The following is a 27,868-nucleotide window of genomic DNA, read 5'->3' as shown; positions in this document are numbered from 1 at the left end:
GACAAGAATGAGACTTTATTGGACTTACGTGAAGTTTATAACACTAAGATAATGGGCAGTTTACACATACAATAACAAACAGACATCTGATTTGTATGAGCATAATTATAACCTGTACAAGTCTTTCCGTACATTGTTGGTTGTGTATTCTCAGTGCATAGCATTACACACAGAGCAACTGTTGCACAGCACAATAGTATCCAAACAGGCTGAAATGGAATAAGGCTGTTTTTTTTGTTTTTTGTTTTTTAAAGACTGAAAATAGAGTGAGTTAACATACCTTTGCACAAAATTAAACCCAGGGAGAAAAAAAATCCTAAAAATGGCGAGTGGCAGGAACCAGGCAGCTAGCCCTGCCCACTTTTGCAGGTAAAGCCTATTTTGATTTATTGCACCCCTTCCATCTGCATGCATGACATGTCCTACAACAGTATTTAACAAGCACTTTTTTAAAAAACGTTTTTTTTATTTATTTTTCTCAAATAGTAAACAAGAGGCACTTTGTGGCAACCACAGACAGGCATCATAACATATTGCACAAATCAGCTAAAAATGAGTGACATGAATCTTACACACTGGCACCTTTTAAGATGATTTTAATTTTTTTTTTTTAGAGCTGAAACTTAATTATTTTTGATGCTGCCCGTGAACTCCACAGGTCTTAGCCCGTGCCATATAAAAATGGTTCCCGTAGGTTTCCCCTTTACTATATTTGTACTTTATGTTAAGGTACTGTGGCAAAATGTTTTTCAAGTGGGGCTACAGATGTCTAGGGGATGGCTTATGGCCTTAACTCGAAGTAACTGTCCAGTGTTTCCAGATTTCTACAAATGATGTACTTTTCCTTGAAAAAAAAAAAGGGTAATTAAGCATGTTAAAAAGTAGCTTCTCTGTGTTGGAATGGTGTGGGCGTACCCCAACAGAATGGTGTGGGCATATACCGGTCATTAAAAATATCAAATGCAAGTAGACAGCTGATTGGACAGCTCAGCCAATAAGGCAGGATGACATTCTCTATAAGGAAATGGCAAGCATTGTTTTAAACAGGCAGACAACTTTTAGGTGTTGAGTATTTTTTTCTTCCAATGTATGCTTTTGCCACAAATGAGTATAAGACGAGTCAACATTATATGGATAGGAGTTAACTTTTGAAAAAGTTTGAATTTCACTGGACAGTTACTTTAAAATAAGCTCGTTAACAGAGATGCCCTTGAATAGATTCATACATTTAAGCTGCTGAACATCCAAAATAGTAAGCATATGATCCAGATCTACTAATCGGGCTAAAAATAAATACTACCTGCAGAGTGTATTTAACAGAATACTGTCATAAATAGTTTATTCATTTTTTTCCTCCAGAGTTTATTTTTATATAATAAAAGGGTCAGGACATTTTTCATTCAAACACCTTTTGGTTTCTATGGGGGGGATGCATGGATACAAGATTAAGGTACAACTAGCCATGTTATTCCACCTTCTTTCACTGATTGCAAGGCATTTGTTTTACTGAGGGGAACAACGGAGGGGGGGGAATACTGTGGACCACTGACTGAAACCCTGCAAAAACCTGTAACAGTGCAAAAGTCTAGTACAATATGTTGCTCTATTAATAGTAGCTTTAAATAAGTACTTGAACTATCAAGTCAGTGCTTGGGCAGAATGGTAGATTTCAAAGCAGTAGCAGAGTAAGCATTGTCAACTTCAAGTAAGGCAAAGAATACCTCCATAGGCCCCGCCTCCAAGAACAAAGAAAATGTTGAATAAAATAAGCTTACTTTTGGCAGGTTTTCAGTGAAGTAATAAAATGTAAACAAAAATATAACATCTAGATTGAGTGTTCCTGGGTTAGCTAGTGTACATTTTGCAATGAAGAAGTGTCTCCTTTCAACACCTAGGGAAAGTATTCATTCTAAAAAAAAACAAGTCGAGATAAAACAATGTGTGATGGGGTTGTGAAAAGAGGGAAGCCTTAATGTCAAAAGTACAAGAAAAGGCAGCTTACATCACTACCCACTGAAGATTCCTGCCCAAGAGACTGAAGATTTTTGGTCTGGCCCGTAGCATGCCACAGGTCAGGTGTTACTTTTTCTTTTGGCATGCTTAAAAGAAATTATGCATAATTAAATATGCTCATATAGTTTAGGGATTTGTATATATTTCTGAAGCAAGCACAAGACTTTCTGTAAAATCTGTAGCTGCACTATTCTCATTCCTCCACGAAATGAAACCTGTTTGTAAAAAGGAAAAGAACAGAACAAAAAAACTGAAAAAGAACCCCAGCCAGTAAGGGACAGCGACTGCAGAAGTATGCACGTGGGCGTGCACGTTAACAGTTCTCACACACAGAAGTAGTGTGTGCCACTGAAATTACTTGCACCATATGATTGGAACAGATTCTTGGCTCTGTTGTTATTATTGATCTTAAGTATGCAGTTTGGCAGTTTGTAAGCACCTTTTGTTGGATATACAAGTGCAACTCCACGGTAACAGAGTGATGCAGAGTCTTAAGAGTTTTCACTTAGAATGTCAAACAAAAACCAATGATTGCAAAGTTAAACAAACAATACAAGTCTATAGACAAGGACTACTTCATTTCCACTGAATTTGACAAAAACACATTTACTTGAAGAAAAAGCTTGGTAACAGAATGATTTGTGATGTTGGTGCAATCATTCTGTTACCAAACTTTACATCTGCACTTGTCCTTCAAGTAAATGTGTTTTTGTAACTTTTTCTGTGGAAATCGTTAAGTAGTCCTTGTGCATAGAGTTGTATGGTTTGTTGAACTTTCCAATCATTTGGTTTTTGTTTGACATATAAAGTGAACAATTTGAGTCTCAGCATCACTCGGTTTCCGTGGAATTGCCAACAAGTGATCCGGATCTCATTGGACCAAGTACGATAAGGCTGCAAACAAGTCAGTCAAGGAGCCAAAGATCTGATTTCACAAGAGAAAGATACCTAGAGCGCCTAAGTTCACATATTATCCACTCCTGGGTTGATCAACACCTGCATTAACACCCTTGGATCGGTTCAGAGACAACGCTTTACATTCAATACCTCTGCTCCCACGGTCTCTGACCAAGCATCAGCTCTAAGCCTATGGGCCTTACTGAACTAAGAGTAGGTCACCATCACCACCACTTCTGGTGGGTCCAGACACATACTAAGATGTCAAAAGTGCAGTTTGTCAACAACAACAAAAACAACATTTTCTAGAGACTGAGGAGAAACCGACAAAATCACTAATGCAGGTTTTGATACATGTTCTAGTACGGCATGTTAAAAGGTACACATTTGGAACAGCTTACCCCTCTATAAGCACATGACACACTGAAGTAGTCACTAATTCAAAACATGAACCATCAAGTCAGTCAGCACTCTGTACTATTGTCTTCTGTGATGATCCCCAAAACTATCTGGTTACCATTAAAACGAGGGGAAACGCCATGTACTGTATCATAAAAACACAAGGCCATTCTAAATGGCTTGCCAAAAGACTGAAATCATGCCTGCAGATACCATGAGAATAAAGTATGTCATTTTTGACCTCCTGGCTAAATACAATCAGATCTTAAATGACTTTAGAAATCTTAGTTTTTTGTTGTTGAAAAACATTGTATACAATTTATTAAACAAGATGGACATCGATTCCAATAACATGCACACTGTTTGTCGTTTAACTATAGTGTTAACGTTATTGCAACACTGGCTTCCCTGCAGTTCTCTGTTATATTATTTATCTTAACATAAAAACATCAACAATACACGGGATACTGCTTTTCTGCATACCTTGAACAGAAATGGTAGAAGGAATGGACATTGGTTAGATGTCATGTAGCTTAATAATAATGACAATAACAATAATCAAAATTAAACTGGAGAAATTCTAACATGCAGTTTATACTGCACAAACTCATGTGAGACAGCCTGCAAAAAGCACAAGGAGCATTCACAGTAGGTAGGATGAAAGGGGGGGGTAAGGGCGTGGTGGAGGACAATGGATGAAGGGGGAGAAAGTGACAGAAGCACTGGCCTTGGTTTCCACAAGGAGATGGAGCAGCCAAATGTAGATTTCCAATAAGCCTCTCCAATACCAGATCTCCCATCTCCTGATCGTGGAAATCTTCTCTAGTTTTTGACAACAACCAAAAAGGTATATTACATTACAGCTACTGAACCTTTTTCCACTCAACAACGGTGTCAATACTTTTCGGATGAAAGAGTGGGGGCGGGGCAAAAAAGTTTTTAAAAAATAAAATAAAATTGGTCAGCATTATTGTTCTTAAATTGGTGGCATTTTCCATGACGCAAATGTCTTGCTGCCATAGGTTGGTGAGGAAAAAAGTACTTGCTTTTCAGTTTATATTCAAGTTCTCCTTTTTTCCCCCTGAAAGCAGTATTTTTTTCCTCTTTCTTTTTCACATCCCATAGAAATCTCTCACACTTTTGTTATTTGTGTGAGTTGCTCTTCGTCGAACGGTTCATTCTCTGGGTCAGAGTCTGTGGTGTCAGAGTATCGGTAATGGTCAGGCTCGTTGTCACTAACGTCTGGCGTTACCGAGGTGGAAGTGCTGGCCTCGGAGTTGAAGGGGTCCTCCACAGTCTTGGTAAAGTACAGCTTCACCTGTAATACCAGAGAAAACAACATCATTATCCACATTCTGAAACATGGTAACAAGAGCTATACCAAGCGGAAACATTTGAATCTAATTACAATGATTTGCTCTTCTGAACTGCGGCAAAAGTTCATGAGAGCAATTACGTTGGCACAGTCAAATTATTTCCCAATTACTAATCAAAAGGGTACCCCCCCCCAATGAAATTAAGTCTCAATCACCTGACTGACCTTGAAGTTGGGGGAGAAGTATCTGTTTGCTTTATCCTTGTTGGCCTTGTCCAGGTCGTTCTTCGTCAGTGAGAGGATCAGGCATTCCTTGTCGTTGTCTCCCGTTCCTCCTGTGGTTGGGATTCCTTCCTGCTCCTTCGGTAATGTCCCGTTCTCCACCTTCTCGTCTGGTCCAGGGATAAAGAAGGTGTTCACCCAGAAGTGAAACATCTTGTCCTGATGGAAAAATACATGGGGGAGGGAGGGGTGAATAAAGGCAAGACATGACTCCAAAAAGCAGTTACATCATCTCAACCGCAAAACAAATGTAGGCTATACTCCAATCTAAAATCAGAACGTGTTTTTCAGTTAAATCCTGACATTCCTCATAATGAATCGGAATAGGCTGCTAAAAACACCTCATTTAATATGCACATAAAAATCTAAATCATATAAATCAGGAACCACACCTTCTTCATCATTTTGTTCTGTTTGTGGAAGAACTCCACCTTGATGTCTCCACACACAGGCAGCGGCTGGGGGAACTCAAAGAACACGTATTTCTCCTCCCGACGTGTGTTCACCGGGTTGGACGTGTGGATCTTTACCTTCAGCTGGTACACCACAAACTGAGGATCTGTGGGGGGGCACAACAAGTTAACGCCAGTCACTCTCCTGGAGGGTGGAGAGACCACAGCACAGCAACTACAACCGGGTATCTATTATTTACATCTAGGCAAATTATGAAAAGAGGACAGCAGAGAAAGGGACAGAATTACATAGTACCACTGCCAGGAATATTAAATATAGAAAAGACTGTTACAGTAACATGCGATAAGGGCCCTAAGAAGAGAAGAGTTGACCAAAGCCAAGCTCATTTAAGGGAGCACTTCTAGTCTAGAATCAGTCCACTGGGTTGTGCGGGATGCAGAGTTGATTGTTACCATATTAAGTTCTACCGACTCCAACAAACACGGACTTCTAAATCTACAACAACCTCCTAGTCAACATGTAAACATTGGATGAAAGCTGCTTATTATTACCCCAGTGCCAATTCCCTTTTCTGAAACCATGTGGAATCTGCTCACTCTTGTTTTTAACGGAAGTGTCCCCTTAGAGAGAGAGAAAAAAAAAGAGATTAACACAGAGTTCTGCTGCCCTGCCTGGGCTTGGGGAGGGAGTGGGTGGGTGCGTTATCACCAGGGCTATGTACAAACATACTGTATACAGGCTTACAACCACCCATAAACCGATCCTTACTCACCATTTCCACATGCGAACAGCAACTTCCTGTTGTCAAGTTATTAGGAGCTTAACCAGTATAATAACAATTACATAATGGCCCTTAAAATCAATCCTATTATTCATGTTAATGCATCTCCTAACATATAGGCCTAAATAAGCAGCAGCTGACATTTTTCTAAGAAACTGACAGAAAACACAATCTTTACATTGCTGCTACTCACTAAGATTTTATAAAAAGGAGAGGGACGGGTGCTTGGGTGTTGATTAAATTAAACCACTTCAAATGTTGTGTGTTGTGTCATGGGAACTGACCACATAGGGTGGGGGGTCACATCATGCTGTGTGTTTGTGTGTTCATAATTAGGCCAGAGATTGACAAAGTCTGAAAGGCACTTGCCAAATCGAGCAGTCAGGAGTATGTTTTGATTTGCCCGAAAATGTCAATTCATTTTTTACAGGAAGAAGTGTCATATATTGCTTGCCTATTCCCCACACACAGTGGGGATGAATCAGAAATATGATAACTGGAATTCTTTGTATTTTGGTTGTTATCAGTCAAATGAATCTCAGAGCAGGCTCAACTTGCCAGACTGCCTGCCGTAAGTTGTTCGTCTTTCGCTTAAACAATGGGGAGGAACCAGAAAGATCAGTTTTTGGCTACTGGAATTCTTTGTTGCTTAGTCGTTTTCTCTATTTTTTTTTTTAAATATCACCTGCCCAAAGGTGCAACCTCAGAGCAACTGCTCAGTTCACTTCCCCCAGGCAATAGGTCATCCCTGTAGGGCCCGCTAAAGGGGCAGTGGAAGTGTCAGAAAAATGTGGACAAAGGAAGTGAAGAGGTGAAATGCCAGACACAGCTGACAAGAGCAGCCACTGACGACAGACTCAAGCAAAGGGGGTTGTTATATCATAGGTCCTTATAGGCCTGTAGTCATCTTCTGGCTATCCAGCAAGGTATAAACTCCCTTATCTGATGATGCATGCAGCCAAGTCAAATGACCAGTGAGCCAAGCAAATAATACCAGTGACAATACACCATGTTGTTTTGACTAGCATAACCATAATTGCAAAACGATACACTCCACTGTGATTAATGTCAGTGTTGCATGGAGAAAAATCGGAAAAAAACAAACAAAAGAAAACATGCAACATCGAGAACCAAAGCTGTGCAGAGCAAAACAGAGGATAGGGGCAGGACAATCAACTGAAGATCACATTGTGAAAGTGTGTGAAAGCCAGTAGCACACAAGCCCAAGGTAAGACAGGATACAGGAAAGAAATAGGATTGAGACCAATGACAAGGGGAAAGCACTTACTACACGTTCCGCCACTGAACATGGGCACCGTCTCGAACACCATCTTGTGGAACAGCAGAGCCACTGGTTTGTACTCCAGCTGGTTCTTCAGAAGGTGGCTGTAGTAGTAGACATACCGCCTCTGACTGGGGATCGTTACTCCCTGTGGAATGGGAAAGAGAAACACTTAGTGAAACTGAAGATTTTCACTGGCAGTAAAGGGGATGACGACAAGCCTTTATATGATCCTAAAAAATGTTAAAGCCTGCAACTATTCATCATGTAGCCTACAATTAAAACAAAGATTAGCGATACTAGCAACACCCATGATGAACAGGTCTATGGTGTTGACATTATCATCATTTTATCTGTTTAACCCTTATCTTACCAGCAAGGTAAGTTGAAAATGACCTGGGCACGAGTTTGAGTGGAGATCAAAGGGGTTGAATGAGCCAACTAGAAAATGGTGATGGATCAGTTTCCATAACAGTAGGGCGGCCAGATTGGAACAATAAAAAAAAAATGTACCTTCTTATCTCTGGTCCTGACTTCGCCGTAGAAGTCGAGAGCTTCTTGTGCTTTGAGGAACTTCCCCCGGTGTAATAGGTAAGCACAGATCATGACACCCGTACGTCCCTTTCCAGCTTTACAGTGAATCGCCGCCACATGATTGTCGTCTTCACTTAACCAAAGGTCAAGATCTTCGCAGAACGGTTTGATCAGCTCCAGCTGGGGCGGATTGTGATCCTCAAACGGATATTGTGCAACTGGAGAGAGACAGACAGAGACCGGGCTCAGTTAGTTATCGTCACACGTGGGTTTTTAGTGAAAGATTGATTCATTCACCGACTGCCTGAAAGACAGTGATAATGGTTTCACTCTGATGTAATATCTAACCTCTGCAATTGAATTTGGTTGCGTCATAATGTCGCTCAGCGCACCTATAAAAAAAGGGACAAACAAAATACGTTGTTATAATACTGGGATTCAAACAGCCGCCTTCTTTCTTTTGTACAACCTGTCAGCGTATTACATGTTGATGTAAGATCCCTCTGATGTGTGCTAGAGTGTTACAGCAACTGCAACCTCAACTTCCACACAGATTCATGAAAAACTGTTAATTGTATATTGTGTCTACTTCCCCTCTGATTCTAATGACCACTAATAAGAGAAATGTTGTTAACCAGTAGATATGTTTCCATCCAATTGCCAACAGATTTTCAGGAGAATATTATTATTATTTTACTTTTTAAATCTGCATAAAAACAACGAGAATTTTCCCACCAGAATTTAAATGGTTGCGGATAAAAGGCTGTGCATGATGATGTAATGCACGTAAAATAACTTAAATTCCCATGTACCAAACAAAAAATACAAGTTAAATGGGTTTCAAATCGTATTTTTAACAATACTGATGCTTTTGTCACACACACAAAAAAAGAATATGGTCTTGGCACACACATTATAGCCAACAGCTCACAGATAGTGTGAATATAGCATACAAGATGATATTATTATAGACAAAAATAGCAAGATGTTTATTTGTCAAAAAGCAGCCCTGAATTGATAATGATGTCACCAGAATAAGACCTTCTATATTTATTGGAAAGGAGCATCAAATCTCATCAACGTTCACTTTCACCACCCTGTGAAGTTCATCTTAACTTATCTGTAGCATAATAAGCTGCAAGCTTGTAGTGGGAGGACCACACAATATATCATTGTATGACTCCCAAGTTTACTTCAATATGGTTATTTTATCAATATTTGTGCATTTAAAAAAATCCCACCTTTTCTAGCGTATTTTGTTTTGTCGACATTTGGAAAGTTCACCGATAGACTTGCTGTTTCGTGACATTTTATCCGGCATATACTTTACTACTCACATTTAAAAAAAAAGTTGGATGGAAACCTGGTTAATGAGAAACCTGTGGTCTTTAGTATCTTTGTAGCACGCAGTGAGTCATTCGGTTAATGCCAGTCTACTAACTAAACGACTTCATACTGAGTGAGGAAGACATTGTCGTAAATTCCCTTTCCAGGGTAAAATTATGCCAAAGGTTACCATGATATGATTGTTCTACCCCTTCATCACAATGCCTAGGCCTATCCATCAAGAACCACTGATGACTAAAGGCAAATAAGTGGCTACTGCGGTTTGCATTCTCAAAAACATGAGGACTTTTCTTCCTCCGGACCTATACTCCACAGACATTTTCTGCATGCATCAGACATAACTTTGCAGCAGAGCAACCGCCACTGACCATACTGCATATGCACAAGCAAAATAGTCAGACACCAGGGTACTCACAGATTATATATCTTGTAATGATTTTTGTGTTTAGAGTCCAGAAACCTGAGGAGAGAAAGGGAGGAGAATTACTTTTCCATCCGGCACAATTTTTTTCACAGATTCGGATCCGATCTAAACCTTTCAACACTAACTTGCAGAGTGTAATGACAGCATGTCATAGGGGCAGACTGACAGGCTCTCAGACAAGCACAATAATAGTGTGACAACATTGACTATCCAGGGTTCTACTTTTTCCCCAATGGCGACACTGGTGCTACCAACTTTTTCAGCTGGTGGCACTAGCGCATGATTTGGTCGCACCAGATTTTATTTTAGATTTGATAAAGGCCTGGCCTGTCCCCCATAATGTGTCTGCATTCCTTCCAGAACCTGGCTAACAATGAGTAGCCATCTTTTAACGTAGCCCTTGTGTTCTTACATTGATTTGGATAGATTTACTGTAACAGCAAAAAAGAGACTTCAAATAAAGTGCAACATTTATTTATTGAAGATTTCAAAGTACCATGTGTTTTTTTTCTGCAAAATCCTCTAGAGAGCAGAATTTGACAAAATGATACTTAATGACTGCAAAAATAAGGCTGGGGGGGGCACCAGTGTTTGGCTAGCAGTATTTGTTATAGCGTGAGCACCAGCGTTGGGCTAGCAGTATTTCTTATAGCGTGAGCACCAGTGTTGGGCTAGCAGTATTTCTTATAGCGTGAGCACCAGTGTTGGGCTAGCAGTATTTCTTATAGCGTGAGCACCAATGTTGGGCTAGCAGTATTTCTTATAGCGTGAGCACCAGTGTTTGGCTAGCAGTATTTCTTATAGCGTGAGCACCAGTGTTGGGCTAGCAGTATTTCTTATAGCGTGAGCACCAGTGTTGGGCTAGCAGTATTTCTTATAGCGTGAGCACCAGTGTTGGGCTAGCAGTATTTCTTATAGCGTGAGCAACAGTGTTGAGCTAGCAGTATTCCTTATAGCGTGAGCACCAGTGTTGGGCTAGCAGTATTCCTTATAGCGTGAGCACCAGTGTTTGGCTAGCAGTATTTCTTATAACGTGAGCACCAGTGTTGGGCTAGCAGTATTTCTTATAGCGTGAGTACCTGTGTTGGGCTAGCAGTATTTCTTATAGCGCACTTGCGCATCAATCCAGTATCCATTTATGTAGCACATAATCATGATTCTGCCAGGTAGGCATAAAGGCTATTTTATAGTTACATTTTAATTGCCTTTTCATCTATCTGAAAACAGTTAGGCCATCATTAGTATCGCTAACGGCTACACAAAGTGGTAATGTATAGGCCCAACATGCACCACACACAGCAGGGCTTGACATTCAGGTAAATTTGCCAGTGTCAACTTAAAGCTACAGGGTAGCTTTAGCCCGGGTCGAGACCTGACAGGAAAGCGAATGATGTGTGCATAATTTCAAAAGCAGGTGATTTTCATATTTCACTTGCGGGCTGAGAAAGTAGCCTATACAGGGTTCAAACAGAAATTGGCATGTCAAATTCAAGGATTTTCAAGGACTTTTCCAAGCACTTAATTGAAATCGTCAACGACCTACATTTTATATGTCATTGCTGTAATAGCCTAAAGAAAAAAGCTCCCTCCAATGTATGCAACAAAAAATAAGTATGCATTACCACTAAGAATAATGCATTTTTAAATAGGCCTATCCAATGGCATTATGCATTGCCATTTTTACATTCTAAAATATGTCAGAATAATGTGGGCATTGCCTGACAAAATAGGCAGCATGCTCCCATCACACTAATTTTATCTGTCCGAGCTAGTCAGTCTCGCCATTTCAGATGTTTAAGAGTTGAGGGGTTACTGTATCATGTTTTAAAATGAGAAGGCAACACACAAAAAATCTGGGTATCCTTTGTAATGGAACACTTTGTATGGAAAATTAAGTTGAAGCCAACATTTGATATTGTGATGCTCATAATAACGGCACATGGATTTACCACAACGGACTAGTGCAACACCCTTCAATTGAAACGGCGTGAAACAAATGAAAGTGCCTACTACCCTCAGAAAAACTGATTAGAAATAAAACCACAAAATAAGTTAATTGTGGCAATAGAACTTCTAAAATCAGCTACCATAAATTACTTTTCAAGGACAAAAGAGCCCAGAGGAAATGTCTTATTTTGAAGGTGGGCTCTTCTATGATGACCTAATTGTACTTGGCAAATATTCTACCAAGACTTCAAACTTTTTAAATACCCATTCTTGGAGCATCTTTCCTACCATTACCGCTGTTGGTCTTTGCTCCACGCAACAACCAGCTGTTGGGAGAGCTGCGCGCTCTCTTTGCCTGACAGATTATCTATAGGCTGTGTGTGCGCAGCAAGCGTGTGATAAATAAACAGACCTAACGAACACTTCGGGAATCCATCTGTTTTCTTAGCAATTATAGCCTAGAATAAAAATTGCATTATTACAATATTTTTCTCACTGGCCCAAGCGGGCCTCTGACGGGGATGATCGACTGGCCCGTAGGGTTTCCAAAATCGCCCCTGTATGTTGAGCCCAGGGGCATTCCCGTGCCGTTGTTGGTTTATTGTTGGTCAACTGAACATTACTGTTTGAATAAATCATGATAAATAAAAGCTAATTGTGAACCAAAGACTAAACGTGACCAGGTAAAAAAAAATAATAATAAATACTGGCACCCTTGTGACCAATTAAAAATGTGTGTCGCTCGGCCAAGTCAAACGGTTACAAATGCGACTGTTTTGGTCGCAGTATTGAACACTGCTATCAGTAGGGCATGTTCGTTATGTCGGTTTATTTATTCAACAGATTGGTTAACACATCTAAAAACTACAGTGTCGGGGAAATGACGAAGGCTGCTTTTTCTGTTCACATTTCAAAAAGCCAGCAACTTTTTGTGTCTACTACAGCCTGCGTAAATCGAAGGAAATTGTTTGGACAATACAACAACCAGGGTCAGGTTAAGTTCACAGGTGACTTGCAGGTCACTCCTTTGGTTTCAGTTGACTAATTAGGTAAGCCTCTGCAGCTGGGATGACAGAATGCATTTCAAACATCCTATTCTTACCACTGTTGCCCATATAATGATAATCCGTGAGAAACAAGATGAGACCAAAGATAGGCCTAGTTTACCAAAGTTTGTGCAAATTCTGTTATGGAATGGGTTTGGTTAAGGTAGTTAGGACATGTTAACTACCTGCTGTTTTCATTTACATGTAACCCTTTTCAGTCATTTACATTCTATGAAACCCCTTCATTATTTTGACATCCACATTTGTTTTTTTAAGTACTTACCGTACTACGTCATCGATGTTGTTTCTGTAGACACCCTCAAGTCTTTCAGCAGGAAAGCCCATAGCAATTATGTTTGGATAAATATCTGAACGCAGGAATCAAAGAAACCAGCAGTTTGGTTGCTGAGGTCAGAGACTAAAGGGAAGAATCACACCTAGGCCAATATTAATCACCAACATACACATACAATTATGATTGTCTAGCAATCGTCATTCAATTCACACATCTCGACAACCGTCGCACACACAAACAACTCCTTGATTTGCCCAAACATAGATATCGTATATCACATCTTACACCATACTGTACATGCATTGCTTATTATGCCAGACCAATCATGACAGAGCTGTATGGAGACCAGGACAGAGCATGTGTAATATGGAACAGATGGTGCTCTCTCTACGAGACCCAGTGACGGACATCTAACCTACCAGGCCCCACAAGGGCACCAAATAAATCACATTGTGCCACAGCCAACTGCCCCCGCCCTTCCCATCATCTCTCCGAAAGAGCATTACATCACTTAGATATATGTATAATATAAACGCACACGTCGGTCTAATTTCCTCATGTCACTTGGGAAATATATCCAAGCACAAAATAATTGATTTCATCATACAAAGAAAATGACCTATTTTGTCAAATAATTCATCAGAAATAGGCTAATATGAAATACAAAACGTGATCTCTAAATTATTATTCTATTACTGTTAATTTACTGAGACGCGAGCCGTCTCGTCACACGCTCAACTCCTCCGATAGCGTACTTTACATTTGAACTGGCATAACATCACAATGACATCATGCTCAAAAAGTACCCGAGACTACTGCAATGACAAACGCAACGTCAGCATGAGCCTCACATTTAACTGTTCCTATCAAATAAATAGTCAATGGGCTGAATGGAATCAATTAAATTGTTCCAGAACATAGGTAGTCTAAAGGCCTACTGCCATTTTCCAGCAACACCATTTAGGAAATTAATGTAGAATTTTCATATTCTTAAATAGCACAGACGTAGGCCTATAATAAAATATTTTTTAAAAACCTAACATATTATTACAAAAACCTCTTCTAGTCCAATGAAGACGAGGAGTTTCAAATGGCAAATGTCAGTTAAGGCCTAAACCTCTGCTACTAGTGTGGAGGGAAAGGCTTGCTGCTGATGGGAAATCTCATCACAATTTTAAGGCCAATTCCTATAACTGAATTCATTACATAACAACCATGGCTACATTGCCTTCCCAAACACTGACCAACAATGCCTAGCACTATAGATATATCAAAACAAAACAAAGTGATTTAGCTATAATACCACGTTTCACTCATACAATATCTAACTCACACATTATCACAGTTGCTTAGTTAGGAAAATCCTAACCCCTTGGTTCCAAAATGTGGGGTTGGGAAAATGTAAATGTGGTACACTTAAGAAATCTGTACTCTTATCAAACAAATTAATAACTTTCTCTTCAAAATGAGTATAGAATACAACCTTTTAGTGTCAACCAATGGCATTATACAATATGTTGGGACAGCCTACAGGAACAACAATTTTGTGAATATGAACACAGGGCGTTTACTAGGGAATATAATGTTTCCAAATGGGGTCCCCTGCATTTTCTTACATCAATTTGCATTCGTGTGCAGAAAATATATGGGAACCCCTGCCCTAACCCTATTCCAGTTTATGCACAGAGCTTTCTGAGACCACTGATCCAAGGGACCACAGGCACAAAAAAATAGCTTTGACCATTTCAAGTGCAAGACAAGAAGACATGACAACTGAACATGCCAATAGTACCCGGCACTTCCTCCAATCGCTCATAACCTTTACCTGGCTTTAATTTGTGCATTCTACATGCACCTATACTTTCACAATTTGATTGCATACCTTGGTTAGGTGACCCATTTCAGACAAATCTAGCATCTGAACACTTGTCTTTTAAAGAATGCTCTTCTTCGGTCATTCATAACTAAACATTTTATCCCTGACACTGCTCAAATCAATACAAACAAGCTGACCTCATTAAGACATCAAGACAAGCAAACCAAAGGTCTACTGATTACGTTCATTCTAGCACCATGAAATTGGTACATCCCACTAATGAGCAAGTAATATTACCATTTCCCCTCACGCTGATAATGATTCGATGCTTTTGGTCTTTGTGTGGCTCGCAGCAGCAACACTGATTGTGAATATAACGTTAATCCATTAGCTATAGCTTGCTAGATAATTTTGTAGGCCAGAGAACTGCAACAATGCGTCGCAAAAGGTTGATCTCTTTGTTCCCCATCCAGGAGTTAGCTGGCTATATTAGCTAACTAACCAATTGACCAATTTACAGTTGACAACCAAATAATGAATCAAGACTTCACATAATCAACATCAATTAACTACAGAACATTAGCTAGCCTAGATACATTTTCCTTATGTTATGATGTTGAATCTCTCATTCAATCATGATGATGTGCAAACTACTAGCTAGCTAGCTAACGTTATGGGATATATTTAGCCATCAAGACTGCATTTAATTGAACAGGACAGACACCTTTATCAAATAGCAATTTAGCAAAGAGTAGGTTAGTGTCATTAGCTCCCTAACGTTAGTTATTATTTCACGATATATTTAAAAGCGTTAACTAGCTAACGAGATATGTATATATTCGAAGTAATGTTCACCGACTACGTTAGCTAGCTAATCATCTTATGGATAAAGGTTAAATTATCAATATAGGCATCCAGGTGTTAGCTACAGTAGCTAGCTAACTGGATACAGTAGCTAACAATTTAATATAGACAATGATGAACATACACATTACTGTAGCTAGCTAATATTGCAGACATTGAACAAAAAGGATACAAGTCAAGTCCAAGTCAAACCCATCTTCCTGGTATCTCCTTTTGTTTCGGCTGACAATTTCCTTTATGATTGCAGCCATATCTGTGGCAGGAGTCTTTAACGTTTTTAAATTAAGAGAAAGTATCGTTGCCTTTGTATGAAATGTTGCCAATACTTTTTCTTCCTCTCAATCCCGTTGGTGTCAAACGTTGACAGCTAGCTAAGCTAGCCGTGCTAGCTAGAATAGTTTTTGCTGCCGATAGGTCATAAAGGAGGGCCTCACTCCGTTCCACCACAGGCCCGGCTTCACAGGTCCCGCAATTTCACATAAAACCCCCCAGATGAATAGGTGATTAATTATCCAGCCCCCGGAGCGTTGTATTTCAAGAGAATACCAAGTATCTGATTTCGCCAAAAGCGCCGTGATTATGCCAGAAAAGTGGAGAGAAATCTCCCCGATGTTCCTTGCCCAGAAAAGTGACTGACACACTCGATCTCGGCACACACGTAGCTAGATATGGCTAGCGCATAGCATGTCAATTCTTTTAAAAAAGAAAAAAAAAGCAGTCATCCGACAATTTTTTTTGAGGGAAAATTGACAGCCTCCAGTTCAAAGACTACCAATGTGTTCGATTTTTATTTTTTTTACAACACGCCTGTCGTTCTTCCCTGAAACGTCCCTTTCCCAGTACTGACTCGTTTCTCCCAGCCCCAGGCTGCACTCGCGAACTTCCATCATGGCTTCCGTAAGTTCCGTTCCAATTGAAAAGGGCTACGATTGGACAGAACGTTATGCCGCAGTGTAAAATAGTTCATCAAAGAAGTCTCTCCGACAAATTGTAAAATAGTGTAGAATACATTGACAAAGCTATCATTAAATGTCTCTTTAATTGAATAATTTAATTTAGAATGAATTATTTTAATCGGTGTTGGAAGGACATGGGTACTGTAATTGGGGAAGTTACCAATATTTAATGTATGATTCATGACATTGATATGTATACAATCAAATCAGAGACTTTGCGTTGTGCAACTATATACTCGATGTGCTGGATGCATTTGATGTAGCCTTTTTAAATAAGTACATTTCATTGTGTCATGGCATTGTATAAAATAGATGTCTATGGAGCAAATTGCAGGTGTATTTGATGAGGAATAAATACATTGTCTGTTGTCTTTTCACTATGCATAGACTAGGAAACAAAAATAAACAGTACATGTCACTCACAATGCATTGCTCTCACCATTTCAATGTTTTGATACTTGACAACTTCAGAGTTGTTGCACATTATGCACCTTTTTCACAATGCATTACAGACTAGGAAACCTAAATAAACACAGTTGTTGCATTGTGAGTATCTTGACTTTTCCTAGTTCTCTACCCGGACTGGAGTTTGTAAGCCAGTGTAGATGACAAGGTACTAGTTGTGGTCACTGGACTTGCTGTGTTAGGGCGCCTCCTGTCAGATTTGCATGGAACATGATGTGAAGTACCTATATACACATTAAGTAACAATAAAAAAAATGACGTTTTATGAGAGGGGAGTACCTTCTTTTGCACAATATGGGTTGTAGCCACCTCATTAAATCTAGTTTAACTTGTGTTGTTATTTACCTTGAATTGCATCGGTCTGTACTTTACTATTTATATTTTTGCCAACTTTTACATTACTACATTCCTAAAGAAAACAATGTACTTTTTACTCCATACATTTTCCCTGGTACCCAAAATGACTCGTTACAGTTTGACAGGGAAATGGTCCAATTCATACACTTATTGAGTAGTTTTTTTCCATCAGTCCCATGCCACAGAAATATTGAGGAAATTATTTTAGTGTCTATTCCAAAACAGTAGGGGGCACCTATCACGCCGAGCCTCATGCTGACAACTCCCGAACAAGAGTAAGAGTCGGAAGCGCGAGGTGAGTGTCACACCAGTCCACATGAGCAAACGGTGATGGGTTATTTGTTTTTCTACATATGTTAAATGTTCTTATTAGAAATAGATGGATTAATCCAACACATTTCACAAGGTGTCCGGGCTAGCAGGATTTTTCCCCCTACAAAGTAACGACTAATTTTGGCAAGAGGCTGCATGCTAACTGGAAGGTCAAAGCTAGCTCTCGAAAACCGTTCTCCATTTGTAGGGTTTTCAGCGGTTACATTCGCCCACATTTGGCTCCATGTGAACTACAATTCCGACGCTGTAGTTTAGAAAAGGGGGCATATCAGTAGATTGACTTCTTTCATATCAGCAAGACAGAATCACAAAATATACTTACTGTAGCAGTTTTGCACAGAGCCACAAGCTGTGTGTGCCTCCAGTTGACGAACTAACTTGGGTATAAACAAAGGTGTTCAGATCACGGTAGATGGCTAATTAGCACAGGTGGCCGCCTATGTCTTCCTTAAACAAGCGATGTAACGTGAAGATATGACATATGGCCTTGAGGGAATACTAATGCCGTGTTTACATGGTAGTAGGAGGTAGATGGCAAACCGGATGTCATTGTTTTCAATGAGAGCACGACTGTAAATGCCGGCTGTAAATGCCGGCTGTGAATCCCGTCAGCCGCCACGGTAGACTGGACTTGCCGCCAAAGTTCAAATATTTATCTTCTGCCGTCAGTTGTAGCATTGTTTTCTACCGATGTTGATTTGTACTGATTGTTTACTGAAATCACTATAACAACACATACATACCGTGTGTTGGCTTGGCTTTGCTGTCACCCCCTTTCTTACATGCTTGATCCGTTATGCCAACAGGTATGATGGTTTTTACGTCCCTCGTCTAAACGCAGTATAACCCTAACCTAGCTTTCAAACTGAAGCATTCTGCCTTAGTTTTCAGCCATTAGCTTCGCCCACTTCTACCTCTTGTGAACTACAATCCGATACTTCAATAATCATTGCTTTCAAAACACATGGCCCTTATCTTTCATCAGCGAGAAAGAATCCTTCAAATAAAAAAACATATAAACTTACTGTAGCAGTTTTGCATAAATCCATAAAGCAATGGATCCGACAAAACTACACTTCCGCTACAGTTCCAGAGTTACGCTTATACACAGGTGTTCAGAGCATGCTACGGTAGCTAATTAGCACAGCTGGTCGCCTCTTGTCTTGTGTAAACAAGCGCTGTAACATGGAGATATGGCCTTGTGGGAACACTAACCTGATAAATGTGTAGTAATTTAACTTTTCGTTTTTTAAGTATTAATTGGGGACTTATTTGTGGGGAGTGTATTTTTTTTCTGGGTGATTTGTGATGTTTTATGCCATGACTGTGTTTTTGTATTTTAAAGTTTGTGTGTGTATGTATATATTTATTTGTATATATTTATTTATATATATTTAGGCTCCTGATTTGCACAGTGGTCTAAGGCACTGCATCTCTATAGACACCCTGGTTCGAATCTAGACTCTCACAACCGGCCGTGAATAGGAGTCCCATAGGGCGGCGTACAATTGACCCAGCGTCGTCTGGGTTTGGCCGGTGTAGGCCATCATTGTAAATAAGAATTTGTTCTTAACTGACTTGCCTAGATAATTTAGTTTTTAAAAAAAATTTATATAGAGATTTGATAAATTGTATTTACTTATTTTTTGTTTTTGTTGATATTTTTAACCTTTTATTTAATTAGGCAAGTCGGTTAAGAACAAACTCAAGGGCCGACTGATGTCGAGATGTTGCTTAAATATATCCACATAATTTTCCTTCCTCATGATGCCATCTATTTTGTGAAGTACACCAGTCTCTCCTGCAGCAAAGCACCCCCACAACATGATGCTGCCACCCCCGTGCTTCACGGCTGGGATGATGTTCTTCGGCTTGCAAGCATCCCCCCTTTTCCCTCCAAACATAACTATGGTTTTTATGGCCAAACAGTTCTATTTTTGTTTCATCAGACCAGAGGACATTTCTCCAAAAAGTACGATCTTTGTCCCCAGGTGCAGTTGCAAACCGTAGCCTGGCATTTTTATGGTGGTTTTGGAGCAGTGGCTTCTTCCTTGCTGAGCGACTTTTCAGGTTATGTCGATATAGGACTCGTTTTACTGTGGATACAAATACTTTTGTACCTGTTTCCTCCAGCATCTTCACAAGGTCCTTTGCTGTTGTTCTGGGATTGATTTTCACTTTTCGCACCAAAGTATGTTCATCTCTAGGAGACAGAACGCGTCTCCTTCCTGAGCTGTATGACATCTGCGTGGTCCCATGGTATTTATACTTGCGTGCTATTGTTTGTACAGATGAACGTGATAACTTCAGGCATTTGGAAATTGCTCCCAAGGATGAACCAGACTTGTGGAGGTCTACAATTCTTTTTCTGAGGTCTTGGCTGATTTCTTTTGATTTTCCCATGATGTCAAGCAAAGAGGCACTGTGTTTGAAGGTAGGCCTTGAAATACATCGACAGGTACACCTTCAATTGACTCAAATGATGTCAATTAGCCTATCGGAAGCTTCTAAAGCCATGACATCATTTTCTGGAATTTTCCAAGCTGTTTAAAGGCACAGCCAACTTAATGTATGTAAACTGTGACCCACTGGAATTGTGATACAGTGAAATAATCTGTCTGTTAAACAACTGTTGGAAAAATTACTTGTGTCATGCACAAAGTAGTTGTCCTAACCGACTTGCCAAACCTAGTTCAACAAGAAATTTATGGAGTGGTTGAAAAACGAGTTTAACTGACCCAACTGTATATATAACGTGTACATTTATGTTGTACATAAATAAAAAACGTTGTTTCCAAAGCCGTACCGCAAGCGTTTTAATGTTCAGAACAGGCGTTGAGATCTTAACAAAACACCCGCGGTCAGAAGATACTATCATCAGTAGGCAAAAAGGTAGTTGGCGTCTATGAATGAGTTAGGTCAAGCTTTCGATTTTGTAACACGCAAAGTGAAACAGCTAGCTAGCAAGTCTTCTTTTCACAGTTTCAGTTATTGTCAATAGTCTGTATTGTAAAATATTTTTGGGGTAGACTTTTAAATGGCCCAGAGCAGTCAATATTGATTTTCCTCTGAACAACAATCTAAACGCAACATGTAAAGTGTTGGTCCCATGTTTCATGATCTGAAATAAAACATCCCAGAAATGTTCCATACGCACAGAAAGCTTATTTTTCTCAAATTATGTGTAAACATTTGTTTACATTCCTGTTAGTAAGCATTTCTCCTTTGCCAAGATAATCCATCCACCTGACAGGTGTGGCATATCAAGAAGCTGATTAAACAGCATCATTTCACAGGTGCACCTTGTGGTGCGGTCAAAAAAAGGCCACTCAAATGTGCAGTTTTGTTACACAACACAATACCACAGATGTATTAAGTTTTGAGGGAGCGTGCAATTGGCATGCTGACTGCTGGAATGTCCACTAAAGCTGTTTTCAGAGAATTGAATGTTCATTTCTCTACCATAAGCTGCTGCCAACTTCTTTTTCGTGAATTTTGCAGTACAGCCTCACAACTGCAGACCACATGTCTGGCGTCGTGTGGGTGAGGGGTTTTCTGATGTCAATGTTGTGAACAGAGTGCCCCATGGTGGGGTTATGGTTTGGGTAAGCATAAGTTACGGACAACGAAGGCATTTGCATTTTATCGTTGGCAATTTAAATGCATAGAAATACCATGACGATATCCTGAGGCCAATTTTTTTACATTTCTTTAAGCTATCTGTGACCAACAAATGCATATCTGTATTCCCAGTCGTGAAATCCAAATATTAGGCCCTAATGAATTTATTTCAATTGACTGATTTCCCCATATGAACTGTAACTCAGCAAAATCTTTGACATTGTTGCATTTATATTTTTGTTCAGTATATATACACTGAGTATACCAAACATTAGGAACATCTTCCTAATGTTGAGTTGCACCCATCCCCTCCCTACAAAGTTTACTCTACAAGGTGTCGAAAGCTTTCCACAAGGATGCTGGCCTATGTTGACTCCAATGCTTCCCACAGTTGTGCCAAATTGGCTTGATGTCCTTTGGGTGGTGGACCATTCTTGATACACACGGGAAACTGTTTAGCGTGAAAAACCCAGCAGCGTTGCAGTTCATGACACACTCATACCGGTGCGCCAGGCGCCTACTACCATAACCTGTTCAAAGACACTTAAATATTTTGTCTTGCCCATTTACCCTCTGAATGGCATACATACACAATCCATGTCTCACTTGTCTTTAGGCTTAAAAATCTCCTTAAACCGGTCTCCTCCCCTTCATCTACACTACTAATTCTGTGAAATTGTGAAAATGATGCTAATGCCCTTTTAGTGTTTTGGTTGGATGGAGTTTTGGCCATAGTAGCTACTAGCCAAGCTTTATTGTTCAATTTCAACTGTGATCAAGTTGGGATAATAAAAAATGTTTCCCCCATCCTGCAGACATCTAAGAAGATGGTGTTGAAGGAGATTCCAACTGAAAGTGTTGCCCGGCCCTTGGGCCGGAATGAAGTTATTGGTTTACTCTTCCGACTGACTATATTTGGTGCAGTCACCTACTTCACCATAAAGTGGATGGTTGACGCCATTGATCCCACAAGGAAACAGAAAATGGAAGCACAGAAACAGGTGAAGTTTTCAAATATAGACAAGTTTGACCTGTTTAATTCTGAGCATCTTCTGTGGATTATGTATCATGTTTGTTGGGACTGTATTGTAATGTGCAAAGGTAGATGGCTATTTACAGTTGGGGTTTTTAGGCAGAGAAACTCATGAAGCAGATTGGTGTGCAGAATGTCAAGCTCTCAGAGTATGAGATGAGCATCGCAGCACATCTGGTGGACCCACTGACCATGCAGGTAAGAGAGCTGCATCAATACACAATTTCTTGAACCCAAAACCTCATGAAAATTTTCTACAGAGTATACAAAACATTAAGAACACCTTCCTAATTTTGAGTACCCCCGCAATTCGTTGATGCATGAAAAAAAGTGTTCCACAGGGATGCTGGCCCATGTTGACTCCAATGTTTCCCACAGTTGTGTCAAGTTGGCTGGATGTCCTTTGGGTGGTGGACTATCCTTGATACACATGGGAAACTGTTGAGTGTGAAAAACCCAGCAGTGTTGCACCTGGCACCTGCTACCATACCCCGTTCAAAGGCACTTAAATCTTTTGCCTTGCCCGTTCACCTTCTGAATGGCACACATACACAATCCATGTCACAAGGCATAAAAATCTTTCTTTAAGCTGTTTCGTCCCCTTTATCTACACTGATTAAGGAGGATTTAACAGGTGACATCAATAAGTGATCATAGCTTTCACCTGGATTCACCTGGTCAGTCTGTCATGGAATGAACAGGTGTTCTTAATGTTTTGTACACTGTGTATGTTTATGCCTCACAACTAACCAATGTGATGCTCTCTCTATAGATCACATGGAGTGATATTGCTGGCCTAGATGAGGTCATCACTGAGCTGAAAGACACTGTCATACTTCCCATCCAGAAGAGACACTTGTTTGAGGGATCCAGACTGCTTCAGCCACCAAAAGGTGAGTCTCTTGTTTCATAAAATATTAGCTTATTGAGACCGGTAGTGATAGACACAATGCATATGAAGGTTCAACAGACCGTCAGTCTTTAACACTTCTCGTACCTATTCATTATGATAACAGGTGTGCTGCTGTATGGACCACCTGGCTGTGGAAAGACGCTGATTGCCAAAGCAACTGCCAAGGAAGCTGGCTTCCGCTTCATCAACCTGCAACCTTCCACCCTCACAGACAAGTGGTATGGAGAGTCCCAGAAACTGGCTGCTGCCGTCTTCTCTTTAGCCATTAAGCTCCAGCCCTCAATCATCTTCATCGATGAAATTGGTAAATGCTCATTTTACCGTTGGTATACAGTACTTTGAAATCTTGTCTGGGTACTTCAGTTAAGCCAGTTTATGTAGTGATCATAACCACCTCCTGTTGGTCCTGTAATTTTCTGTTCCAGATTCTTTCCTGAGAAGCCGTTCCAGCTCTGACCACGAGGCCACAGCCATGATGAAGGCTCAGTTCATGAGCTTGTGGGATGGCCTGGAAACTGATTACAACTGCCAGGTGGGTCCATCATGAATGAAATACAGTGGGGCAAAAAAGTATTTAGTTAGCCACCAATTGTGCAAGTTCTCCCACTTAAAAAGATGAGGCCACTTCAACTTCAACTATGACAGACAAAATGAGGGGGGAAAATCCAGAAAATCACATTGTAGGATTTTTAATGAATTAATTGCAAATTATGGTGGAAAATAAGTATTTGGTCAATAACAAAAGTTTATCTCAATACTTTGTTATATACCCTTTGTTGGCAATGACAGAGGTCAAACGTTTTCTGTAAGTCTTCACAAGGTTTTCACATACTGTTGCTGGTATCTTGGCCCATTCCTCCATGCAGATGTCCTCTAGAGCAGTGATGTTTTGGGGCTGTTGCTGGGCAACACAGACTTTCAACTCCCTCCAAAGATTTTCTATGGGGTTGAGATCTGGAGACTGGCTAGGCCACTCCAGGACCTTGAAATGCTTCTTACGAAGCCACTCCTTCGTTGCCCGGGCAGTGTGTTTGGGATCATTGTCATGCTGAAAGACCCAGCCACGTTTCATCTTCAATGCCCTTGCTAATGGAAGGAGGTTTTCACTCAAAATCTCACGATACATGGCCTCATTCATTCTTTCCTTTACACGGATCAGTCGTCCTGGTCCCTTTGCAGAAAAACAAAGGGACCAGGATGCAACTCAGCATTCTTTGTCCTCCAAACACGACGAGTTGAGTTTTTACCAAAAAGTTATATTTTGGTTTCATCTGACCATATGACATTCTCCCAATCTTCTTCTGGATCATCCAAATTCTCTCTAGCAAACTTCAGATGGGCCTGGACATGTACTGGCTTAAGCAGGGGGACACGTCTGGCACTGCAGGATTTGAGTCCCTGGCGGCGTAGTGTGTTACTGATGGTAGGCTTTGTTACTTTGGTCCCAGTTCTCTGCAGGTCATTCACTAGGTCCCCCCATGTGTTTCTGGGATTTTTGCTCACCGTTCTTGTGATCATTTTGACCCCACGGGGTGAGATCTTGCGTGGAGCCCCAGATCGAGGGAGATTATCAGTGGTCTTGTATGTCTTCCATTTCCTAATAATTGCTCCCACAGTTGATTTCTTCAAACCAAGCTGCTTACCTATTGCAGATTCAGTCTTCCCAGCCTGGTGCAGGTCTACAATTTGGTTTCTGGTGTCCTTTGACAGCTCTTTGGTCTTGGCCATAGTGGAGTTTGGAGTGTGACGTTGTGGACAGGTGTCTTTTATACTGATAACAAGTTCAAAGGGTGCCATTAATACAGGTAACGAGTGGAGGACAGAGGAGCCTCTTAAAGAAGTTGTTATAGGTCTGTGAGAGACAAATCTTGCTTGATTGTAGTTGACCAAACACTTATTTTCCACCATAATTTGCAAATAAATTCATTAAAAATCCTACAATGTAATTTTCTGGATTTTTTTTCTCATTTTGTCTGTCATAGTTGAAGTGTACCTATGATGAAAATTACAGGCCTCTCATCTTTTTAAGTGGGAGAACTTGCACAATTGGTGGCTGACTAAATACTTTTCTGCCCCACTGTACAAGGATCACGTGACACCTGTCTGGTTAAATCTGTTTCTCACTTGCCTCTCACCTTTTCCACATGCAGGTCATCATTATGGGGGCCACTAACCGTCCACAGGATCTCGACTCTGCCATTCTGAGGAGAATGCCCACAAGATTTCACATTAATCAGCCTGTGAGTATATTCACAAACTGTACACATGTTTATCAGTACTATGAATATGTTCTATGATATGATTATGCAGTACTATATGAGATTACCTAAAAATGTATTTAATTCCTGCTAAAAAAGTATTGTTTTCTTGCAGAATGTCAGGCAGAGGGAAGAAATCTTGAAACTCATATTGGACAATGAAAATGTAAGTTCTACGTCTTAGTCATGGTAATTAAGTTATGCTTTTTGGCAGTGTGTGTTTTCACTAAACTTCCCCATGCATTTCCCAGGTTGAACCCACTGTTGACTTTGTTGAGATAGCGAAGGAGACTGATGGATTCTCAGGGAGTGACCTCCGAGAGTTGTGTAGGGACGCTGCTCTGCTCTGCGTGCGGGACTTTGTCCATAACACCCATGCCAATGACAGGTACCACACCCCTTTTTGAGCCCTTCCTCGAGGACCATTACCACTGTCTTACATTGGCGCTTATATATGAGCATTCGTGGTGATTAGAGATGTCACACAATTACAGTGCCTTCTGCAGTTACCAGCAATATACTGACCTTTTCTTTGTCTCCTGGCTCCCTCCTCCAGTCTAGAAGAGGACTGCATCCGGTCCATCCAGCAACAAGACATGCAGAGGGCCATCCAGAAGATGAGGAAGTCCAAGTCTGCAGGGGGACAGAGCGTACTGATGCATGCTGCTATGGATTGAGACTCGATGTGCAAAAGAGAACTATTAAGCCTCTGGAAATGTTTTCCTTATTTATAAAGAGTATTGATTGAAACCATGAAGAGATGCACACAATGTAATGTCAATCATAGTATCACTTTGTAACATTTTTACTTCAACAATTAATTTAGAACATTTGGTTCATTGCATTTATATTAAATATTTTGGTCAAAATGCAATTTATTATCTTGGAAGTTAGGAGTTACATGATACTTGTGTTGGTGTTAGTTTCTTATCCATATCTGCTCAACCGAGGTCTCACCGAAGCATGCTCTCAGACTGCAAAATATGAGCACAGCTTTGGATCCGTTCAGGTTTGACAATACACATGCTCGTCCTTATTACACACACAGCAATATTGACTTAGCCTTGGGCCTTTCACCTTGCATTTTTATCTGAACATGAAATGTTTCTTTTGGTACTGTATATTTAGAATTATTATTCTTTTTTCAGGAAAGCTGTTAATCAAACTAGCTCGTATAACATCTGTAATAAAATGTGCTACTTTTAGTAGGCACTGTCATCCTTTGACTATTAGCTAAATGTTATACAATGAGTGGTTCTCGGATGTCTGAATTATATGCGTTAGATCTTACATTTTATCATGCATGATAAAAGTTTCTATATCAGAAAGAGCAATTCAACTTTTCACCGAAAGTGAATTATCGCTGTGGATGTTGTGAAGAGAACACGATGCAACGATGCTTGGGGTAAAGATTACAGTGTCATGGCCTTCCATTTCCTTCTTTTAAATACATAGGTGTAGGTTAGAGCTGTAATATCGTGAGCTGCTAATGTTAAGGTATTTATTCATTTATTATTCAAGTTTCATTTTGTTTTTAAAACTTCAATAGATCAGGAAACCTGTGTGACAGGTTGTGTGTCTGTTGTGCTTTCAGGTCCTTTGTATGTCCCCTTTTCAGTCCAGGTTTCATTAACAGTAGAATATAGAAACTGTTTGAATACTTCCTGTGCCGTTTGTCTCTTATGCTGCATTCATGTGCTAGTCGGAACTAAGAAACTCGGAAATGTCAGACTTGCTAACTGGTTGTAGTTATATACGTGCCGCCTTCAACCAGTTAGCAAGTCGGAAATGTCAACTAGTGTCTGACTAGTATGTGAACACAGCATTATAGTTTTTGTTTATCTCTTATGATGACCAGGATGCTTAATTGTTGGGTGATTGATTATTTATTCATGACAAACTTCTAGTATCTCCCACAAGCAACAGCCATTGGAAATTGTAAATCTGTTGAATGTGTGATTGCCAATTCATAGTTTACTTGAATGACAAGTTCTGTGGACATATAGTTTTGGGGATTGGTGTTTATTTTTTAAACTTTTTTTTCGATAAAATATGCTTGCTTTTTTCTTTTAAATAATGGTATTGTTGATAAGCTCCTGATTGTGACTAATATGTTAATTGAATAATGTTTTTTCAGTTAACAAATCGGCCAATGTGCTTTGTTTGTATTACCCTGCATTCTGGTGTCTGCTAAAAGATATTACACAAATACATCTTTTGATGTCATGTAATTTATTTGCTTGACATTTCCTATACTCTGAAAAGTATTCTGAAAT

General features: G+C 40.0%; 2 protein-coding genes across 11 annotated transcripts; one reads left to right on the top strand and one right to left on the bottom strand.

Annotated features, from left to right (window-relative positions):
- LOC118357469 (phosphatidylinositol 3,4,5-trisphosphate 3-phosphatase and dual-specificity protein phosphatase PTEN) lies at positions 1–18,390 on the bottom strand. Of its 6 annotated transcripts, none has more exons than XM_052478258.1 (10): positions 18,090–18,390; positions 12,965–13,049; positions 9,680–9,724; positions 8,266–8,309; positions 7,897–8,135; positions 7,390–7,531; positions 5,872–5,940; positions 5,299–5,465; positions 4,841–5,065; positions 1–4,627 (listed from the first exon to the last, which is right to left on the bottom strand). In XM_052478258.1, exons 2-10 carry the CDS (start codon positions 13,024–13,026, stop codon positions 4,442–4,444), a joined length of 1,179 nt encoding a protein of 392 aa, XP_052334218.1. In that variant the 5' UTR covers positions 13,027–13,049; positions 18,090–18,390; the 3' UTR covers positions 1–4,441. The 6 variants fall into 6 exon arrangements, with proteins under 6 accessions (XP_052334218.1, XP_035590493.1, XP_035590494.1 ...); XM_035734600.2 differs by lacking the exon at positions 18,090–18,390 and adding an exon at positions 15,829–16,568; XM_035734601.2 differs by lacking the exon at positions 18,090–18,390 and adding an exon at positions 15,829–16,565 and having other exon boundaries at positions 4,850–5,065.
- LOC118357470 (outer mitochondrial transmembrane helix translocase) lies at positions 17,611–27,805 on the top strand. Of its 5 annotated transcripts, none has more exons than XM_035734605.2 (10): positions 17,611–17,729; positions 22,204–22,389; positions 22,521–22,619; positions 23,194–23,314; positions 23,438–23,638; positions 23,760–23,866; positions 25,485–25,574; positions 25,708–25,758; positions 25,844–25,980; positions 26,149–27,805. In XM_035734605.2, the coding sequence occupies exons 2-10, from the start codon at positions 22,216–22,218 to the stop codon at positions 26,267–26,269; spliced, it is 1,101 nt and encodes a 366-aa protein (XP_035590498.1). In that variant the 5' UTR covers positions 17,611–17,729; positions 22,204–22,215; the 3' UTR covers positions 26,270–27,805. The 5 variants fall into 5 exon arrangements, with proteins under 5 accessions (XP_035590498.1, XP_035590499.1, XP_052334221.1 ...); XM_035734606.2 differs by lacking the exon at positions 17,611–17,729 and adding an exon at positions 17,738–17,761; XM_052478261.1 differs by lacking the exon at positions 17,611–17,729 and adding an exon at positions 20,030–20,201 and having other exon boundaries at positions 22,554–22,619.
- The last annotated feature ends 63 nt before the right edge of the window (positions 27,806–27,868 follow it).

This window comes from Oncorhynchus keta, chromosome 24 (assembly GCF_023373465.1).
Source record: "Oncorhynchus keta strain PuntledgeMale-10-30-2019 chromosome 24, Oket_V2, whole genome shotgun sequence".
NCBI lineage: Eukaryota > Metazoa > Chordata > Actinopteri > Salmoniformes > Salmonidae > Oncorhynchus > Oncorhynchus keta.
This window is presented reverse-complemented; position numbering and strand designations above follow the sequence as displayed.

What these genes read in the sequence shown, in the direction of transcription:
- LOC118357469 (XM_035734600.2), bottom strand. Translation starts at nt 15,907, where the DNA reads ATGGCTGCAATCATAAAGGAAATTGTCAGCCGAAACAAAAGGAGATAC. An exon ending in AACCAAATTCAATTGCAGAG is followed by an intron (nt 8,136 to 8,265) that starts GTTAGATATTAC and finishes GTCTCTCTCCAG; the next exon opens with TTGCACAATATCCGTTTGAG. An exon ending in AGAACAAAATGATGAAGAAG is followed by an intron (nt 5,066 to 5,298) that starts GTGTGGTTCCTG and finishes TTTTTCCATCAG; the next exon opens with GACAAGATGTTTCACTTCTG.
- LOC118357470 (XM_052478259.1), top strand. Translation starts at nt 20,169, where the DNA reads ATGATGTCAAGCAAAGAGGCACTGTGTTTGAAG. An exon ending in ACTGCTTCAGCCACCAAAAG is followed by an intron (nt 23,315 to 23,437) that starts GTGAGTCTCTTG and finishes TTATGATAACAG; the next exon opens with GTGTGCTGCTGTATGGACCA. An exon ending in CATCTTCATCGATGAAATTG is followed by an intron (nt 23,639 to 23,759) that starts GTAAATGCTCAT and finishes TTTCTGTTCCAG; the next exon opens with ATTCTTTCCTGAGAAGCCGT.